Consider the following 22,047-nt stretch of genomic DNA (forward strand, 5'->3'; position numbering starts at 1 on the left):
GTCCACAGAGTCATGTGAGGTCTTGTTTTTTGCGGGACGAGTTGACGTTTTTAATGGTAACATTTTCGGACACGTGACAGTTTTTGATCGCTTTTTATTCCGATTTTTGTGAGGCAGAATGACAAAAAACCAGCTATTCATGAATTTCTTTTGGGGGAGGCATTTATACTGTTCCACGTTTGGTAAAATTGATAAAGCAGTTTTATTCTTCGGGTCAGTACGATTACAGCGATACCTCATTTATATCATTTTTTTATGTTTTGGCGCTTTTATACGATAAAAACTATTTTATAGAATAAATAATTATTTTGGCATCGCTTTATTCTGAGGACTATAACTTTATTTTTTCTTTGATGACACTGTATGGCGGCTCGTTTTTTGCGGGACAAGATGACGTTTTTAGCGATACCATGGTTATTTATATCCGTCTTTTTGATCGCGTGTTATTCCACTTTGTGTTCGGCGGTATGATAATAAAGCGTTGTTTTTTGCCTCGTTCCCCCCCCCCCACGGTGTTCACCGTAGGGGTTAACTAGTGATATAGTTTTATAGGTTGGGTCGTTACAGACGCGGCGATACTAAATATGTGTACTTTTATTGTTTGTGGGGGTTTTTTAGATAAAGAAATGTATTTATGGGAATAATATATATATTTTTTTTACTTTGTTTAGGAATTATTTTTTTTTTTACACGTGGAAATTTTTTTTTTTACTTTGTCCCGGGGGGGACATCACAGATCGGTGATCTGACAGTTTGCACAGCACTCTGTCAGATCACCGATCTGACTTAGAGCACTGCAGGCTTACCAGCGCCTGCTCTGAGCAGGCACTCGGTAAGCCACCTCCCTCCCTTCAGGACCCGGATGCTGCGGCCATCTTGGATCCGGGACCTGCAGCGAGGAAGGAGGTAGGAGACCCTCGGAGCAACGCGATCACATCACGTTGCTCCAGGGGTCTCAGGGAAGTCCGCAGGGAGCCCCCTCCCTGCGCGATGCTTCCCTGTAACGCCGGTACACCGCGATCATGTTTGATCGCGGTGTGCCGGGGGTTAATGTGCCGGGGGCGGTCCGTGACCGCTCCTGGCACATAGTGCCGGATGTCAGCTGCGATAGTCAGCTGACACCCAGCCGCGCTCCCCCCGTGAGCGCCGCCGATCGCGCTGGACGTACTATCCCGTCGGTGGTCATATGGGCCCACCCCACCTCGACGGGATAGTACGACCAATGTCAGAAAGGGGTTAAAATTGAGCATAATTAATCTTAGCATATTGGTTTGGCATTCCACAGCAGTCTCTGTCTCTCATGTGGACCCTGGGAAAATTACTCACCCCTGCCTTATGCCATCTTGTATCAAACATGCCTCACCCAAGTGAACTTGGCCTTATGGCGTTTCAAAAACATGTTGGATCCTAGACTATATAGTATGATTAGTATTCTCATCCAGCCAAAACAACAGATGTCCTGAACAGTGGCAGTGGTATGGAAAGGGAGGCAGTTGTCCATGACTGGAGTTTGATGTCTGCAGCAGCGTGAAACAAGAAGGAGAAATTACTCTGTGCTAGCCAGGTTTACCATACAATATTTTCATCCAATCGTATGATACTGTACCACTGTATCTGTTAAGCTATAATTGGAGTTGAACATAGACATAACATAGTAACATAGTTAGCAAGGCCGAAAAAAGACATTTGTCCATCCAGTTCAGCCTATATTCCATCAGAATAAATCCCCAGATCTACGTCCTTCTAAAGAACCTAATAACTGTAATATACAATATCGTTATGCTCCAGGAAGACATCCAGACCTCTTGAACCCCTCGACTGAGTTCTCGATCACCACCTCCTCAGGCAAGCAATTCCAGATTCTCACTGCTCTATCAGTAAAGAATCCTCTTCTGTGTTGGTGGAAAAACCTTCTCTCCTCCAGACGGAGAGAATGCCCCCTTGTGACTGTCACCTTCCTTGGTATAAACAGATCTTCAGAGAGATTTATCACCATATTTTGAGGGATATAATTTTCTATTTTGTGGCTGACGAGAGTAATATGTTTTGTTTTTTTGCAGAATACCGTAAGTTGGGAACAGCAATTCAGGAATTGTCTTTTGGGGATTTCTTTTACGTAATTCACCATGTGGTATTATAGATAAAACAACTTTACTCTGTGGGTCAGTACAATTACAATGATACCACATTTATATAGTTTTGTATTGCTGATTTCACATACTAAAAACAATTTGACATAACGTAGGGCGAGTGTACATTTAAAATTATGATTGTCCTTAGTGTTTCATCTGGATTCATGATTCAAATGTAATTGCAAATTCGCAAATTACATATGTGGGGAATTCAAGGCAGGGATGGACAAGGGAAAACAGTCACTAGTCACAAACATCTGGGTGCATTGGCTGAGTATTTAATAAATTCCATATTTTGGAATACTTGTATGGTTTACAGTATTATACACTTGGAGAATATGGTCATAGATTACATAAAATGCAGCTTTTTAATAGAAAAGTTTACTATGAACTCATCAACTTTACATTGCATTTATATACGTCAAGTCCAATGACCATTACTTCAGCAATTGCAGAGAATACAGCACAGTTCGTGATTCACATAAGTGCTGTGGAAAGCACAACGGCATGATCAATGACACTGTTACAGGTAAAAAAAGAACAATTACGGTACATGTTACCAAGGTAAATCTCAATGCAAAGTGACAATTATTTGTATATTTATTACATATACACATTATGCTACATGTATGCATCATGATTAGCACGCTTTATATGCTGCTCACAAGCAAGCAGTAATCTTTGTAGAGAAAAAATAAATAAAAGAGGACACAGAACACATTACACGGTCGTATTATTGACAAGAGTGCACATTTTTTGGTAATCTGAAAGATTGATACAATGTTACTTTGTACCCCTCCCCTCTGATCTCCCCATCATGCTTGGCTAGAAGGGGAATAAGCAGAGATATAAATGAGTTTGCTTCCAATAAATGTTTTTTTTTGGGTAAATTAGACTTCGAAAGGTGTGTACAATAAAGGCAAGCATTAAAAAGGTGAGTAAGTTCTGGACAGCCCTGTGAAAACTTAATTTTAAGGTTATAGGACCCTTAGTTACACGCAATTACTTGGTTCAATTAAAGAAAGAGCTGTGTCAGCAGATCACACACACTACTGGAACTCATCACCACAATTATTGTGCTAAGAGACACTAATTTCTGTTTTAGTCTGTTAAATTATGTAACTATACATATATACATACTGGTAAATGGCAAAAATTAAATATGCTCAGACAATTCACAAAGTGAAGTGAAACACTTTCTCCTTTTATGCCGTGAGATTTAGATTAGAAATAAGACAAAATTATTGTTTCTGCAGTTACAAAATCACTTATGTCGCATCCCCAAAACATAATTCAACATGGCTAACTGATAACATGTAAAGAATCTTTGCACTATAGCGTGACCGTCTTTAACAGCCCTCTCATCACTTTGTAGCTGATCAGTTGTTGATTTTCTTTTGGAGGGTAACAAGGTCCTCGATCCGTCACATATGAATAAGGGAATCTTAAGACCCATAATCCATCAGCTGGCAGAATAATTTCCTGTTTTTCGGGATAAAAAATAGGACATGGAAGTGGTCCTGGCTGCACCTAGAAATAACAGCAAATAAAAGTTAGTGCACATTATAAATAATAATTTTATAAGCGGTGACATATACAGACAAATTCAATACAAGGTAAGAATGTAGACAGTTACATTAGGAGTGAGGGCCCTAAGCTAACAACCTACTGCACATTTACTGTAATGCCCATATCAGACAACCTGGCTAACCTAAGTAAAAAAGGTTAAAGAAGTAAAAACATTTTTTAAATAACTCTAAAAACATTTTAAAAAAATCAAAATAAAAAACTCAAAAGATATTGTATCTACAAATAAATATTTGAATTAAAAAAAAAAAAATATATATATAAACAATAAAAGTACACATATTTGGTATCACAGCGTCCGCAACGACCCGACCTATAAAACTGTCCCACTAGTTAACCCCTTTAGTGAACACCATAAAAAAAAAACAAGGCAAAAAAATGCTTTATCATCATACTGCCGAACAAAAACTGGAATAAAAAGCGATAAAAAAGACAGATATAAATAAACATGGTACCACTGAAAACGTCATCTTGTCCCGCAAAAAAACAAGCCACCATACAGCTCCATAGCTCTCAGAATAAGGAGATGCAAAAATTATTTTTTCTATAAAAGTTTTTATTGTACAAAAGTGCCAAAACACACACAAAAAAAAAAACTATATAAATTGGGTATCGCTGTAATCGTACTGACCCGAAAAATAAAACTGCCTTATCAATTTTACCACACACGGAATGGCATAAAACCCCCCCACCAAAGATAAATTCCTGAACTGCTGGTTTTTGTTCATTCTGCCTCCCAAAAATCGGAATAAAAAGCGATCAAAAAATGTCATGTGCCCAAAAATGGTACCAATAAATATGTCAACTCGTCCTGCAAAAAACAAGACCTCATATGACTCTGTGGGGCAAAATATGGAAAAATTATAGATCTCAAAATGTGGTGATGCAAAAACTATTTTTTGCAATAAAAAGTGTGTGACAGCATCCAACCATAAAAACCCGATATAAATCTGGTATCGCACCAACCCGAAGAATAAAGTCGCCTAATCACTTGTAGGAACGGCGTAAAAAATAAATAAAACCAATTCTTCACATGCTGTTGATTTTTTTCATTCTGCCTCCCAAAGATTGTAGTAAGGCTTGGCACACATTTATCCTGCGATCTGTGCTGAGAGCTTACACCGGGGTTTGCGTGTAAAATTCTGAAATACATTAGGCTGGGTTCACACTGCGTTAGTGTGACCCGTTTAACGGACTACGTTACACCGCGGCATAACGCGGTGTAACGTAGTCAGTTAACGCCGCCATTGAATGCAATGGCAGACGCATCGCTAGAACACGCCCACAAATGGGCGTGCGCTAGCGATGTGCCGTCATTGAGTGACGGACCCTGAGACGCGGGCTGCAGAGTTTCCAGGTCCGTCACTGCTAGCGCAGATAGAGCTAGCAGAGCTCTAGCTGCGCTAGCGGGATGCAAACGCCGGCACTTGAGCTAGCAGCAGCCCGTTAGCGTATGTGCTGAACGGGCTGCTGCTAACGCAGTGTGAACTTAGCCTTAATCAGATGGAACCCCCGGCAGAAGATTCTCTATAATGAGGCAGATGGAGGCACTGTGGACGCCGTCTGACCTGTAATCCGATGGTGTCCTTTTCAGGATTGCATAAAAGTGCCGTCGGACAGAGTTTTGTGCACTTCTAAAAAAAAGGATACCGCTGAACAGAGGCCAGACGGAGTTCAAGATAACTGCTGCATCACTATAGTGACTGGATCCCTCGGCGGGTTTCATCTGAATCACGTCACTCAAAGATTTAGATGGAAACCCCAAAGTAAGTGCTCATCGTAGAGCGCCAGTTAAATGTGATCCCAAACATTATGTAAAATGTTCCCAATAAAAGCTTCAACTCAATCCACAAAAAAAACAAAAAATCAAGTCCCCTTAGGTCTGTCATCTGTTAACGGAAATTTAGGGGGCTTCCACGTTACTGGTAGCACAAAGGCTCTGGAAAAGTGAAATGGCTCCTCACCCACCAAAAGAAATTCAGTAAATTCTCTGCTCCAAATCCAAATGACCCCCTCGCCTTCTGAGCCTCACAGTGTACCTAACCCACATATTGAGTCCACTTTTGGCATTTCTGAAGCGATGAGAGCCCGCCTAACTTACGGGTGCATGCCTCCAGAAACACGGGGTGGGCATAACGTACTGGTGACTGCAGCCGCAGTTTGCAATTTTCACTCGGCAACATTCATTACTGCTTATTTCAGGAAAATACCATGGGGTCAAAATAGTCACTAAACCTGTAGATAAATTCCTGTATAATTTCCAAAATGGGCTCACTTGAGGGGGGATTCTGCTCTTTTAGCAATTAGGGGCTCTGCATATGGAGTCCGCAAACTGTTCTAGGAAAATCTGTGGTCCAGGAGGCAAATAGCGCTCCATTCCTCCCGAGTTTCTCTGTATGGCTAAGTAGTACAGTATAGCCACCATATGGGGTATCGCCATGTTCAGGAGAAATTGTGGGACAAATTTTGGTGCCATTTTTACCCACTTGTTTGAAAATGTAATATCTGGGGCTAAAACAAAATTTTGCTGGTAAAATTTAGTTATTTTGTCTTCACTGCCCAATGGTATAAAATTCTGTGACACATCTGTGGTGGTCGGTGGGGTCGCTTATTGGGGGTTCTGCTGTTCTGGCACCTCATGGGCTCTAGCAGTGGGTCATGGCACCTGCGAACCATAACAGTAAAATCTGGCGCTCCTTGCCTTCTGAGCTTTGCACTGTGCTTGAAAAATATTTCCCAATTATATGTAGGGTATTGACGCACTCAGGAAAAAATGGACCTCAGTTTGATGTATTAGCCCATAGAAAAAATAAAAAACTCAGGGCTAAAACAACATTTTAGTGGTAAAAATGTAATTTATTCTTTCTTCACCACTCAGCGGTATAAAACGCTGTGAGGCACATGTGGTGTCAATATGATCATTGCACCCGTAGATGAATTCATTGGGGAGTGTAGTTTGTAATATTAGTTCACATATAGGGGGTTTCTGTTGTTCTGACACCTGAGGGCTCTGCCAATGTGACATGGCACCCTCAAACCATTACAGAGCTTTGCACTGTGCCTCTAAAGTAGTCTTCCCCCACATATGGGGTATCGGCAAACTCAGGAGAAACTGCACAACAAATTGTATGGTGCAATTTATCCTGTTAGCCTTATGAAATTGCAAAATTTGGGGCTAAAATAACATTTTTGTGAGGAAAATGTGATTTTATTATTTTCACGGCTCAGAGTTATAAACTTCTGTAAAGCACCTGGGGGTTCAAGGAACTCACCATGAATCTAAAAAATACATTCCTTGAGGGGTCTAGTTTCCAAAATGGGGTTACTTGTGGGGGGTTTCCACTGCTTAGGCACATCAGGGGCTCTCAAAATGGGACATGACGTGCGCTATTGATTCCAGGAAACTTAAAATTCAAAAAGTCAAATGACTCTCCTTCCCTTCCGAGCCCTGCCGTGCTCCCAAACAGTAGTTTTCTCCCTCATATGGGGTATCGGTGTACCCAGGGGAAATTGCACAACAAACTGCACAATAATTTATCCTGTTACCCTTATGAAAATGCAATATTTTGTGCTAAAAACATTTGTGGGGATTTTTTTTAGTTTTTTTTTTACAGCTCAACGTTATAAACTTCTGTGAAGCACTTGAGGGTTCAATGTGCTCACCACACATGTAGATCATTTCACTGAGGGGTCTAGTTTCCAAAATGGTGGCACTTGTGGGGGATTTTCACTGTTTAGGCACATCAGAGGCTCTCAAAACGTAACATGGCGTCTGCCGATTGTTCCAACAAATTTTGCATTCAAAAAGTCAAATGGCGCTCCTTCCCTTCCGAGCTTTACCGTGCGCCCAAACAGTGGTTTTCTCCCTCATATGGGGTATCGCAAACTCAGGAGAAATTACACAACAAATTCTGTGGTCCATTTTTTCCGGTTACCCTTGTCAATAAAACAATTTGGATCTCAAGTAAATTTTGTGTGAAAAAAGTTAAATGTTCATTTTTTTTTCCACATTTCAAAAATTCCTGTGAAGCACCAGAAAGGTTAATAAACTTCTTGAATGTGGTTTTGAGAACCTTGAGGAGTGCAGTTTTTAGAATGGTGTTACTTTTCGGTATCTTCTATGGTATAGACCCCTCAAAGTGACGTCAAATATGATGTGGTCCCTAAAAAAAAAGGGTGTTGTAAAAATGAGAAATCGTTGGTCAACTTTTAATCCTTCTACCTTCCTAATAAAAAAAAAAAAAATTGGTGTACAAAATTGTGCTGATGTAAAGTAGACATGTGGGAAATGTTACTTATTAAGTATTTTGTGTGACATATCTCTGTGATTTAAGGGCATGAAAATTCAAAGTTGGAAAAATGCGCAATTTTCGCCAAATTTCCGTTTTTTGCACAAATAAATGCAAGTCATATATAAAAAAAAAATGTTACCACTATCATAAAGGGACAGTGGTCAGAATTGTAAAAATTGGCCGGTCATTAACATGCAAATTAACGAAATTTGTGAGTAGCCCTACAAGTGGAGATATGGGCAGGGCTGTGGAGTCGGTAAGCCAAACCTCCGACTCCTCAATTTCCATGACACCGACTTCACCAAAATGGGCTCCGACTGCACAGCCCTGCATCTGGGTGCACATATCCTGGTCTTAAGGGTTTTGAGATGATTTAGCATTGTAAGCTGGAGACAGGATGATGCTACCTGTCAGAGGAGGTGCTTGAAGCTGGATGTGATGTGTTGGGAGTGATTTATGGGAGAATACTGAATGGGGGTATTGTGGGAACCCCTGGCTCTTGGTATTTTGTGGAAAAACTTTGGTCATCATTAAACCAGTAATGAAGGCTTTGGTTACCACTACTGTGAGGGGTTGGGGCTGGATGTGGCTAGCGACTCTCAGCTGAATGTGGCTCTTAAGGTCAGAAAGGTTGGGGACCACTGCTCTAGCCAGTGAACCTAACTCCTTCACGCTGCAGCCAATTTCAGTTTTTTCCTCCACTTGTTCCTAGAGCCATGAACTTTTATTTTTCCATCCACATAGCCGTATGAAGGCTTGTTTCTTTTGCGGGATGAGTTCTTTTGAATACCGCTATTACTTTTATCATGTGATGCACTGCAAAGCAGGAAAAAAATTTCAAATGCATTGAAATTGCAATTACACAGTTAAATTTTTTTTTTTTTTTGGGGGGGGGGGTTATTGACGATGTTCACTACATGGTAAAACTGACCTGGCAATATGATTCTCTAGGTCAGTACATTTACACAAACACTGAACATGCATAGTTTTTTTTTTTTGTTTAATTTTTTTTATTTCAGTGGTGACAAATTTGGGGGGGGGGGGGGGGGGATTTGTAAAAAGAAAAAAAAACACCAAAAATTTCTTTGCTTGTGTCGCCATTTTCCAAGACCTGTACTATTTTCAATTTTCAGGATATGGGGCTGCTTGAGAGCTTATTTTCTGCGCACTAAGCTGAAGTTTTTATGAATAGCATTTTGCAGTAGATACAATGTTTTGATTGCTTCTTATTGCATTTTATTGCTGTCTTTCGGCAGTTGAAAACCTTTATTCTTAATGTGGCAAAAGGGGGTGACAAACTTTTTTTTAAATGCTTTTTTCATTAGGATTGACAGCGGCATTTAACATGTAAAAAGCTGTAGGCGGAGCTCCTCTCCACCTGCGACTACTGAAACCAGATGGTGGCTGAATAATTAAGTTATCTGCATTAAGGTAAAAGACCGGACAAATGACTGTACGTCATGTGTCGGGAAAGGCTTAAAGGGGTTGTTTCAGAACAGAGTGACTGTTCAAACAAACACAGGCACTTGGTGCACCATTAGTGTGGCCAAACATTTAAGTGCACCTTCCCACCTGCTTGTTTTCTATACGTCTCAGCCTTTCTCTGTTTCTATCAAGCCAACGTTGTCATTAAAAGAAGAGGGGAGCCGAGACGGGGGGGGGTCCACACCAAGGGTGCACAGAGCAATTTTACTAGGTTTTAACAGTCATTTTGTGTGGACAAACTAATTTTAAAGCCACGGTCACACATAGATTTTCTCATCCGAGACAATCAGATTGATTATGCTAATGACACTCTAAGCAAACTCTGATCAGAGGTTGATCAGAGTGCCAGGAAAAGTGTGATCCGATTCTCTTGGATGAGAGAACAGTAGCCCACTGCGTGGAGAAGATGGACAACAAAAAATGTATGCATCTTCTATGCAGCGCCCTAGAGTCCTGGTCGTTGCAGTAATGTCATTCTTCCACCAGGGGGAGTGATATTACGTCTGAAGGTAACAAAGGAGATCTACCTACCAGGTATCACAAATCATACACTACACTTCACACTCCAGACCACCAGGGGGAGCCATGCTCCTATCTACTAGGGCACTCCTCACAGAAGGGTAAAACTGGTGGGCTGGGTAGAAAGTTAGGGAGACGCTGGCTGGGCTTTGCCCAGGCAACACCTGTCAGGCAGAGAGGGGGAAAGGAGGAATATCTGAGCTGCAGACAGAGGGTCCCTGTAAGGGGTGGGATCCTGACAGAGGCCTAGCGAGACAGAAAGCTACAGAGCTGCGCCTGCCCCACATGCGGCAGCATCCTAAGAAAGGACACGAAGAGAATTGTATTGTAGAGGGGGAGAAACGAAGTCACAGCACAAGGAGAAAACACCGGGAGGAGTTCTGCCCCGAGACAGGCAGCCTTGAGGCACGTAGCCGGTGGCCGGAACACCGAGGGAGTAATTGACTCTACGCATTACTTCAGAGATGGCAGGACAGTCAATTCCAAGTTGGCTGCCCGACCTTAATACCTAAGACGACACAGTGGCAAATTGTGGGGGTCGGGGCGTCTCTAGGGTCCCTATAAACAAGCCTCAGGCCATCAGTCATACGGGTTTGTCCTATCCATACCATCTGGGGGACAGAGAGGAAGAAATAACATCTAGAACATCTACAAGAGTTGTGAGGACCTTACAGAGTTGCTCAGCAGGGAGGTACTACAACACACAGGCGCTAGTAGGAAGGCTACTGATTTCCACCTGGATAAGGGGACTCTGGATTTGCCTTCGGACCGGCCGGACTCTACCTACCCTGTGGTCTGTACCCTGGACTGTGGATGCTAACGTCTTCAGTAAAAGGTAAAGAGACTGCAACCTTGTGTCCTCGTTATTCCCTGCGCCTTACATCGTCTACCATCACCATCTACACTTCTGGGAAGCCCTGGGGACACACTTCACCTGAGGGAAGGTATACCATCTAGCTGCCATAACATCACCCCAGCGGACCCCTCACCGCAGCGTCGGTCACCCTGACCGAATACCAAAGGTGGCATCACAAACTTCCCCTTTCAAGACCTTTCCCAAAACCATAAAAACTCTATTCCTTTATTGGACGTCCCTCAAAGGGCCACGGACCGGGTCGGGCCACCGTGACATCCCTACCGAACCGAAGGACGCGGTGCCGAGTACCCCATTGCCCTTACGTGGGGGCGATCCATCTACATTGTGTGAATCCGTGGAAATCGGACTGCACTCAGATGTCATCTGAGTGCAGTCCGATGTTTACCACATACTTGAATGGGCGAGTGACATCTGATTTCAGAGTGAAATTACAGCATGCTATTTTTTAACCGATTCTGTGATTGGAAAAAAAAAAAAGATTGGTCATCAGCACTGCCCCATTAAACAATATTGGTCAGAGTGCTAACTTAGAAAAAAAATTGGATAGCACTTGTTTAACGTATACGCTCGTGTGACCCTGGCCTAAGGCTGTCAGTAACCCGCCATTGATCATATCAAGTGACAGGAGGGCCTATGTTGTAGTCGCCATGGCGTACAGATTTTATCCATCCCTGAATTAAGGGGTCCTTCTACTGTAAAATAATAGCTCTACATAAACAAAGCTAAGGGTGAAATGGCCAACCCACACAAATAAGAGGGTGCTAGAAGTTACTTAATATTACTGAGATTTTATCAGTAGAAGCAAGTGCTCTGAATAATGGAACATGGAATAAGGCAAGACAGAAAATTATAGTAAGGCAAATGTGCTTAAACTTGTGAGCAGGGCGGCTTAGCAGTGAAGGATAAAAGAGATGAGTCATGTAAATCAATTAACAGGATCCTACTACGTAGCAAGAGAATAGAAATATGTACTTTCAGAACTAAGGGTAGACTTTATTCAAATGGCTGTACCCAAATCCCAACATAATACATCTTCCACCTTCTAATCCCAATTGTAATTACGTCCTCTAAAAGAATGAGCAATTTTTGGGTCCTTACCTGAGGTGTCATTATAATTTGTAAAGGAGCATCAGGAACAACAACGAACAGTCTCATGAGCTGAGCATAATGAGGTTTAAGTCCTCGTCCTTGGGATGGCGACAACATGTACAGAGGCATGTCAGTGTTTAGGGCTTTAACTGCTGATTCCTTCGGTCCATTCCCTAGAACTTTCATCATTTTATCCGGCCCCGAGCACATGAACCTACGTCCCCGTGAATCCTCATACTCAAAACCAACAAATGCTCTTGCAATATCATCCCTCCTACGACCTCTTCCGATTGCTGCTCCACTTCTTTTCCCTGGTATAGACTTATTCGGAGCTGGCCAAGAATTGCTGTCCAGGTCCCCTTCATCTTCTGGCTTTGTACGAATGACAATGTCCCAAGGCATGAGATAATTGGTCCCTGGAATAAATCCAAGGTGATCTAACCCCGTGTGGAAGTTATAAGATTTAGCAGGACCTAGCTTTACTAGTGACCAACTTGAAAATTTAGGAAGAAGGCCTTTTGGACAGTTTGAATGCATCATACCAGGCAGATATTCAACAGTGGATGCCTGACGGTCCACTAAAGTGGGCCTTTTTTCACCTTTTTCTTCTGCTGCCTGCCCTGGAGGTTCAGCATTATCTCCTTGTGCTTGGGGATCAGCTGGGTATGTTCCAAGGCTATCAGTGGACTGGCCCAGACTAAGTGCAAGGCTCAGGCTTGTACTTTCACCCTGTGTTTGAGGTTCCTTGTCTTTCATCTTCTCCCCTTCAACATCTCCTTCTTGAGAAGTGCAAGGTGCCTCATTCTTGGCCGGAGCAGGGTCTGGTGTGCTTGGCTCAAAGACTGGAAAATTAATGTGATCTAGTTTTCCACAGCATTTTTCTTCAAGCATCTGTGAAATATTACAAAAAGAGTGGAAACATTATGCAAACTAACTGAATATTGATGCTACTTTTTGAACAGTTCTTTTTTATGATTGTCCTTTTCTTGACCTAAATATCCATTGAAAATGCTGCTTTTCCGTGTCACTTGTCAGTGAGTCTTACTTCCAGCCCCCACGCACTGCGTGACAGCTTTACTCTATGTAAGTGTGCCTGTGGGTGGAAGAATAAAGCTAGAAGACACGCAGTGAATGCAAGTCCCTCCGAGCACTTGCACAGTACTATCCATGAATACAATCTCAAAACACAACCAATGTTAACCCTTTTTTGTCCAGTCTTTAATGGCATCTATCATTGTCTAGCGCTTTGCGCTTATGAAGACTGAGACAGAACTTTGTTATGTATGTAAGAAACTTAGTTTTATGCTATTTTTGCCAATTTTTAACTACTGTATAATTCGGACTTAAGACGCATTTCTTTTTTTTTTTAACAAGAAACACTCTTGTTAGAAAGTGTGCGCGCCATATAGTCTATAGGCAGCTTCCTGTGATGGAGGAAAACGCTGACAGTGTCCATCCTGATCACAGAGCTGCAGTCTCTCCTGTCTGACACTGATCTGTGTGATCGATGCAGAGCAGGGGAGGAAGCTGCCGGGACTGAACAGAGGCTGCAGGAGCTGAGCAGCGGCAGGACACTCTGCACCAGTAGTTCCACAGCCTTCCAGGTCATGTGACCGATCAGGAACTACAGGATGTGGTAATGTGTAGTGTGTATGTGTCTATATATGCACATAACAGAGCCGTGCGTGTGTCTATATATGCATATGTAGCAGAGGTGTGTGTATAACGCTGCAGGGATACACCAAGGACACGTTCAGTATTCGGTCAGTATTTTACCTCAGTATGTGTAAGCCAAAACCAGGAGTGCGTGATAAATGGAAAAGTGGTGACGGGTTTCTATTATACTTATTTTTTTTATCCATGTCATACTTCCTGGCTCTACAAAAGACTGTATATAAAATCAAATATCATATATAGCAGAGTCTGTAATACCCTATAGAACTAAAAAGTGATCACCTATATATTCACAGTTTGTGATTTCTGTTTAAGGCATACAAATTAATTTGTCCATTCAAATACTTATTGTTTAGACCATTATGCAGTTTTCTTTCAAGTCAGCTGAATGTTTGCAGTGAAAGGATTAGTAGAAGCATAAATAAGCTTAGGCCACGTTCACACATTCAGTATTTGGTGAGTTTTTTACCTCATTATTTGTTAGTTAAAAACAGGACTGGGTGACGTGTTTCTATTATACTTTTCCTCTGATTGTTTTACTCCTGGTTTTGGCTTACACATACTGATGTAAAAATACTGAACGTGTGAGCATGGCCTAACAATAGGTTTGTTACCTCCCTATTCTACCCCAGTACATTAAAATTCGTGATATTGACCCCTCCACTTTACACAGCCAGGGAAGTTTTAATTGATAATCATTTTGACTTATAAACCAAACCAATTCTAGGGCTTAGTCTGGTGGGGCTGCACATCATCGTGGGACAGTCACGCTGTTGTGGCTAGAATGAGGCCCACTGGGGTGTGAATTCTAGATGTATTAGGACACGATTACAGCAACAGCAGCTTGACTGTTACATGGTAAGGAACTGTCCCACCAGCAGGACTGTTACATGGGCTGAGCCACCACATTATTTAAATAGTAAGATTGGTTTGGCGTTAAGGCAAACATTTTGAAGATCTTGGGAAATGGCCTAATCCAGATCTAGGGGAGGTTTAGTGGGTCAAAACGATCTGACATTTTTGTTTAAACTAGGCCTACTCTTAGCAACCACACGTATCATATGCTGCGCTCAGAGAGGGAAACTCAGGATTATAAAAATTATTAAATCTGTGCGCCCACGATGAGTCTTTGAACAGCGTTTTTTTTGCTGCATCAAAAATGCAGCACTTTACAGTTCCAGCAAATGGATGGATGGGATTTATAGAAACCTCCTGCTATCTGTGCTTGTTTTTCACTCAGTGTAACCTGATCTGCAGTGCATGCTTCAAATCTGCAACATGTCAGTTTCTCTTGCTGGTACGTTGTGTTTTATCAGCTGATTTTCCTCAGACTTTCATTAGACGCAAAAAGACTGCATGTAAAAAAAACGCACATGCGTTTTTAGTGCATTTCCGTGGCAGAAACGCATGCAATCCGCAAATGACTATATCAGAGTTGTCAAACTCAAATATGAGGAAATAACAAAAATAAAGCAGCTTTATTTAAAACATGACATACCAACAAGAGACAAAAAAACGCAGCATCAAAAATGCAATAAAAACGCAATGAAGAAACTCAAGTAACCTAATTTACTTAATAGCTGCAGAAATGTTGCAAAAAAAAAAAAATCAGCAACAGCAAAAACTCATTGTGGGAATGTAGCCTAAAGGGTTTGTCCAGTCTGCAGTCACTCCATATGACTGCACACTTGAGACCTCACAGCACGTGCACCACACACTGTCAGGATTCTCTGGTGTCAGCGGTAACAGCGTACAGTCATGTATGCACTTTGCACACTTCCGTCCAAATTCCGACTATCTGTGCTCAGCAATTCACTTATATTGAGGAAGGCCGTGGACATCTAATTGAAATGTGGCCGGAAGTATACAAATTGAGTGATAGCCTGCTTTCGCTGCCAGAATTGGAGAATGCTGAAGATTGCATTGTGCGCACTGTGAGGAATCAGAAGTTTGCAGTCTTTCAGCAAAAGACCGGACAACCCTTTTAACTATTACACTGTACCTGGTAGAAATCATAGTTTGCACTCTTGATGTCAAAGGGATCCTCACGAGGTGCCTGCTTTCTCCCACAATTACAGTTTCCAGTAGACCTTGCACGACTGTTATGGTACAGAATAGGTGGATTTCTATCTGGCTCAATTTTTTCACCTGAAAACATTAAAAAAAAAATTATTAGTTTTCTGAAAGCACTTGTTACGTTGCAAGCTTTCCACTGACTGTAAAATGATGTGAACAAGAGCGAGCCCTAATGCTAGGTACAGGTATTGGAATAAGATTTATTTGAAGTGAATGATATTACATTGCTTAAAAGAAGAGAAGAAGCAACCAGTATATTCCTTGGTATTTGGAATGGGAAATGGTTTTCTGAAACCTTAGAAAACCTCTTCAAGACATTTTTTACTTCAAAGCAGTAATCCAATTGAGAACTAGTCATCATCTGAGGCACTGTCCTAAAATGTATATTCTAAAACTGAGCAGAAATAACAGTCCAATGGAAAGTTCTATATGAAAGAGAATGTCTACACTATCCAGTTACTCACTGACCGGGGAAGTACATATGTCGCCTTAGGCCAAATTTCATTCTATAAAATTATGTACACTGAAAAGAAAACCTAAAATGGAACATTACTTGGTAACAAAGATAAAGTATGGCTTGGTATTCCAAACTGGCTGAAGGTCAATTGGTCGCTCTGAGGGTATGTGCACACGTTGCGGATTTCATTGCGGATTTTTCCGAGCGGAAAATTTTCCACAGCATGTGCACAGCGGATTTGGTTTTCCACAGGTTTACATGGTACTGTACACCGCACGGAAAACTGCTGCGCATCTGCAGGGCCAAATCCGCTGCGGATCCGCAATGTGTGCACATACCCTGAGGAGTGCAGCCTGACATCTATCCCAAAAGGTCTCTCTCTACCCATGGTCACGTTGCCAGAATCTCTAGAAATAACACTATACTTTAGGGCGAATGCACAAAGTGATGAACATAGTGCAGGGTAACAGTTCGACTATGCTGTAACAGTGGGCTAACTGCTTTTCTCTACCTGCAGGCACACTGGGAAAGGCTGGAAGCTTGCCAGACATTCAAGAAGAATAAAGGAGCAACATCAGGGAAAGGTAAAGGAGCAAATGTGTCATGGTTAGTGATGAGCGAGTGTACTCATTGCTCGGGTGGTCTCCGAGTATTTGTAATTGCTCGGAGATTTAGTTTTTGTTGACGCAGCTGCACGATTTACGGCTGCTAGCCAGCCTGAGTACATGTTTGGGTTGCCTGGTTGCTAGGGAATCCCCACATGTAATCAAGCTGGCTAACAGATGTAAATCATGCAGCTGAGGCAACGAAAACTAAATCTCCGAGCACTTACAAATACTCTGAGACCACCCGAGCGTGCTAGGGAAAACCCGAGCAATGAGTACACTCGCTCATCACTAGTCAGGGTTACTCATTTATCAATATAAATGTTTAGAAAGTGCAATATGTAGATTTTACCACTTTTGCGCTAAAGACAGCCCCATTAACAGCGTTACCTGCTTTTGGAAGCAAGTGGAATTTGTGGACACAGTGCTGATCGGTCAGACTCCTTTCCTCACAAAGTTGATGTCCACTGCTCCAGAATTTGTAGCAATCCTCATTGAGATGTATGGCATATTTCTGGAATGCTGGCCCACGTGCATGCTGGCTGTAAACCCTAAGCGCTTGGGCCAGCTGGTTCTTATGGACCGTGGTGGTGTAGTTATGGGGCAGGTTGGACTGGTAGGCGCTGTGTGCCATTGGTAAAGCTTTCTGACATCGGTTTTCTGAAAATTTTGTATCTGCATCCAAATAGCCTTCCAGTACTTTCATATTAGCCAGCAGTTTGGGGGGATAGCCCCCTGGGAAGGCTGGAGGGTCGTCATCTTTATTCTCTATGATCACCTCATACAGCTTTAGGGCCACATTAGCCCATTTGTGATAGGTTGGGAGCTCAAAGTGGGAGGGCTGTGGGTTCCTGCCCACACTGTCATCAAAGCCCTTCTTAGTGAGCACCAGCTCCACATGTTGGAACAGAAATTCACGCAGGGTGCAGTCCACCAGCTGTCCAGAAAGCCCCGAGCTGCTCTCTGCTGTGAAGGACAGCTGCTGCCGGCTGTGCCTCATCATCTGGTAGCGCCGGGGCCCAGAGATGCTTCCAATGCTGGGTTCGGTGTCCTTTACCGTGCAGTTGTGCCGTAGACTGTCCAGCAGCATACCCACTGGGTCGTCGTCCTGCTCAGCCACAATGTACACAAAGGCCTGGTTGGCAGGCACGGTGAACAAGCAATTGATGCTTTGGTTGGTGAGGACACGGCTCTTGCGGAAGATACGGTAGATCTGGTCCTCCAGGGCATGCTGAAGCCGTCGCTTGGGGGAATGCTTCTTGGGCTTCTCCGTGGCCGTCTGACCCGCTCCCCGGCTGGGCTCCACTCCCCGTAGGGCGCCATTCAGCTGGAAAACAAACAGCAGCCGTGGAGGGCAAGGGCGGGCGTTCAGCTTCCACTCCAGCCCCACAGGGCACTCCTTGAGCGCTGGCTTCAGTGAGGGCAGGAGCTTCTGGCGCACACTATCCAGTGCCCGGAACAGCTTCTCATAGGCAATGTCGAAGCAGCAGGCGGGGTGCAGGAGCAGTAGCAGGTGGCACACAGAGAACAGGTACAGCACATGCATGCAGTGCAGCTTCTCCTCATCCTTCCACCACTCGTGGGCCTCGGCATGGGAGTAGTCCCCGCGCCCCAGCTCCTCACAGGCCCGGGCCAGCTGCCCGGTGTCACTGATGCCCGTCAGCACCACGTACAGCACGCGAGCCTCCTGCTCGTAGTACGTCTGGAAGACGCTCCGCTCCCGGGCCGGCTCCGGCGGCTGCTGGAACAGGGGGAACACATGGCGGTCACACAGGGAGTTCACCAGGCAGCCTTTGTCCCAGCCCCCCTGCAGCAGAGCCGTCTTCCCGAACACCCCGACCACGCACACCTCATCGTCCTTCCACGCCGGCTCGGAGCTCAACAGCTCCCGCAGCAGCAAAGAGCCGCCAGCCGACGTCTTCATGGTGCTGCGAACTGGGAAGGCGGCTGGGGGTCACAATTGGAAGTTGCACACTCATGGCGTCACGACTGCAAACGTCCGGGTAGAACAAGAACACAGCACAATCCTTCCACTAAACAGCACGGACTGAAATCTGTGTTGGGCGCCATCTGGCGGCCATCAATGGTCAGCACATGCTATACGGAAGGAACTCATTTCAATCATACAGCTTGGCAGGTTTATGGTACCACTGGGTCCCTCTGGTGGCCATCACTGGTCAGCACATACTATATAGAGAGGGCGTTTCAGTCACGCAGCTGGCATCTAGTGGCCACCATATACTATGTGGAGGGTACGCATTTCAATTGTTTCAACAGTGGTACCTACTGAGCCAGCATTGCTGAGCCCTCCTGAATATTGGGTGCTGGGAAACGTTTCTCCTCTGTGAGCCGTGTGCACGGTGAGGCCAAGTCTGATTGTAGCCATTGTAGAGCGGCGGCGCCAAGATGATAACTGTGCCAACCTCCACTGTCAGCAAGTAATGATTGTGGGAAGTGTTGGGCTCACCTTGGAGGGTCAGCATGCAAGTTGCATGGAACACTTGTAGTACTGTAAGGCTATGTGCACACGTTGCGGATTAGCCTTAGGAATTTCTGGTGCTGATTCTGCCTCTCCTGGCACAAAACGCAGCTACAGATTTGTCACGTTCTTTGTGCGGATCCACAGCGTTTTTTGTGCGTTTTTGCTGCGGTGTTTTTGCGGATTTGCTGCGTTTTTTACTCCTGTAGATTTCTATAATGGAATGGGTACAAAAACGCTGCAGATTCTCAAAAAAGAAGTGACATGCTCCTTCTTTTAAACCGCAGCGTTTCCGCAGCATGTGCACAGCTTTTTTTCCTCACTGATTTACATTGTACTGTAAATCAATTGCGGATCTGCAGCGTTTCTGCCTGCAAAAAACGCTACGGATCCGCAGAGAATCCGCAATGTGTGCACATAGCCTAAGTCCCAGATGACGAGGAAAAACTCCAGGAAAGTGAATCCTTAAAATTGTAGTTTAATGAAAAAATATGAAACGCCAAAATAAAAATCCAATACGTACACCAATAAAAAGCTGACGCATTTCAGACACAGTCCTTACTGGTATTGGATTTTTCTTGTGTTTTACATTTTGCAATAAATGTCAATTTTTACAGATTCACTTTGCTTGTTTTTTTCCACCTCCTACGGCCATGTTCAGTATTTGGAGGTTTTTTTTACCTCAGTATTTGTAGCCAAAACCAGGAGAGGAACAGTCAGAGGAAAAGTATAATAGAAACATATGTATCACTTCTGGATTTATCACCTACTCCTGGTTTTGGTTTATAAATACTGATGTAAAAATCTCTCCAAATACTGAACATGTGCACGTGGCCTTAGCTTATTTATTCTCCTAATATAACCCTTTTATCGCAAACATTGAGCTGACTTAGAAGAACACTGCATGGTGATCTAAACAAAAGCGATATTCCCATCTCCAAGATCCTATCCAAATATTGAGTAGGTGTAGTAATAATAATAGCAAATACTTTGAAGGAGAAATGTAGTATAGTTTTTTTCTGATTCACTAGGTCTCTTTCCTCACTCAGACGGCCTCACTGCGGTCCGTTTTTTCTTAGGTATGTCCAATCTTTCTATACCTATGAGGGACCTCATCCTGGAGCTAGTAGAGTTCACCCTCACCCACAATTTTTTCATTTTCAAAGGATCCTTCTACCTACAGCTCCAGGGCACAGCTATGGGTGCTGCCTTTGCTCCATCCTACGCTAACCTGTTCCTGGGGCTGTGAGAGAGGGATCTGTTCCTGTCAGACAAACAGGGGTCAATGGATCGTGACCTTTTTTGGACACGATACATTGACGACATCTTCTTTGGCAGGGCACTGCCGTCGACCTTGCGCATTTTGTGTCATCCCTGAATAGCAACGATCTTAATATTAGGCTTACCCCGGTGTGGGATTCAGAGAGAATTGACTTTCTTGATGTCACCATTCGTAAGGATGAAAGTGGCTTTATTCAGACTGACATCTTCAGGAAACAGACGGCCACTAACTCTCTGTTACATGCCTCGTCATGCCATCCGCACCACATGATTAAGGCCATCCCAGTGGGGCAATTCCTCCGCCATCGCCGGATCTGCTCTGCAGATGCGGACTTTGAGATTAGAGCGGAGGAGTTAAAATTGCGGTTTCTTGCCAGGGGATATAGCCGCCGGAGTGTTAAGCAAGCATATCATCGTGCTAAACACTCCAATCGTAATAATCTACTGTACAATAATACGTCCAAAAAATCCAACGCAGGTAATATGGCGAGATTTGTAACGACGTATAATCCCCAGCATGGTAAGGTGCGTGCAGCAATGATGAAGGCTTGGCCCATTTTAAAAGTTGATCCTATAATTAAAAAATTTCTTCATGAAAATCCCTTGATCACATTCCGTAGGGCTAAAAATCGGTTGACACGCAGTCACTATGCTAGCCAGCCAGTACCTACATTTCTGGACAGGATGCGGCCGGGTGGTGGTTGTGTGCCATGCAGTAGATGTGCCGCCTGCCCCAATATTGAGAGGTGTACTTCCTTTTCTGATTCCAGGGGTACCAAATCTTATGTGATCAAACATAGTATATCATGTATCTTTCGATACAGTGATATACTATGCTACTTGTCCATGTGGTTTAATCTACATTGGATTGACCACACGGCAACTTAAAGTTCGTGTTAGGCCTCTTTCACACTAGCGTCGTCCACTGCACGTCACTATGCGTCGTTTTGTAGAATAAACGCATCCTGCAAAAGTGCTTGCGGAATGCGTTTTTCTCCATAGACTTGCATTAGTGATGCAGTGCGACCCATTGCCACACGTCGCAACCGTCGTGCGACGGTTGCGTCGGTCCTTCTCCACCAAAAAACGTTGCATGTAACGTTTTTTGGTGCGTCGTGACCGTCTTTTCTGGAACTCCGCCCCCTCCTCCCCGCACATCACAATGGGGCAGCGGATGCATTGAAAAACTGCATCTGCTGCCCCCGTTGTGCGGCGCTTTCACTGCTTGCGTCAGTACGTCGCAACGACGCAATTCGTCGTGTGTCGTACGACGCTAGTGTGAAAGTAGCCTTAGAGAACACGTATTGGGGATACAGGCGGCAGCTACTTGCATGGACATGACCACTCTCAAGACATTACCGCGGCATTTTAAAGAGTTTCATCAATGTGATGCCAGCGGACTTAAAGTCCGTGGTATTGATTTATTAAATATAAACATCAGGGGGGTAACCTTACTAAACGTTTGGCCCAAGCAGAGACCAGATGGATCTGGAC

The 22,047-nt window shown here is 43.6% G+C and overlaps 1 protein-coding gene across 1 annotated transcript; it reads right to left on the reverse strand.

The window, feature by feature from the left end:
* Window positions 1-2,394: 2,394 nt before the first annotated feature.
* On the reverse strand, window positions 2,395-18,885 carry SMG8 (SMG8 nonsense mediated mRNA decay factor). The gene is made up of 4 exons (XM_077296332.1): window positions 17,184-18,885; window positions 15,658-15,803; window positions 11,991-12,872; window positions 2,395-3,662 (listed from the first exon to the last, which is right to left on the reverse strand). The coding sequence occupies exons 1-4, from the start codon at window positions 18,715-18,717 to the stop codon at window positions 3,465-3,467; spliced, it is 2,760 nt and encodes a 919-aa protein (XP_077152447.1). The 5' UTR covers window positions 18,718-18,885; the 3' UTR covers window positions 2,395-3,464.
* Between the last annotated feature and the right edge of the window lie 3,162 nt (window positions 18,886-22,047).

The sequence above is a fragment of the Ranitomeya variabilis genome, chromosome 3, assembly GCF_051348905.1.
Source record: "Ranitomeya variabilis isolate aRanVar5 chromosome 3, aRanVar5.hap1, whole genome shotgun sequence".
Taxonomy (NCBI): Eukaryota; Metazoa; Chordata; class Amphibia; order Anura; family Dendrobatidae; genus Ranitomeya; species Ranitomeya variabilis.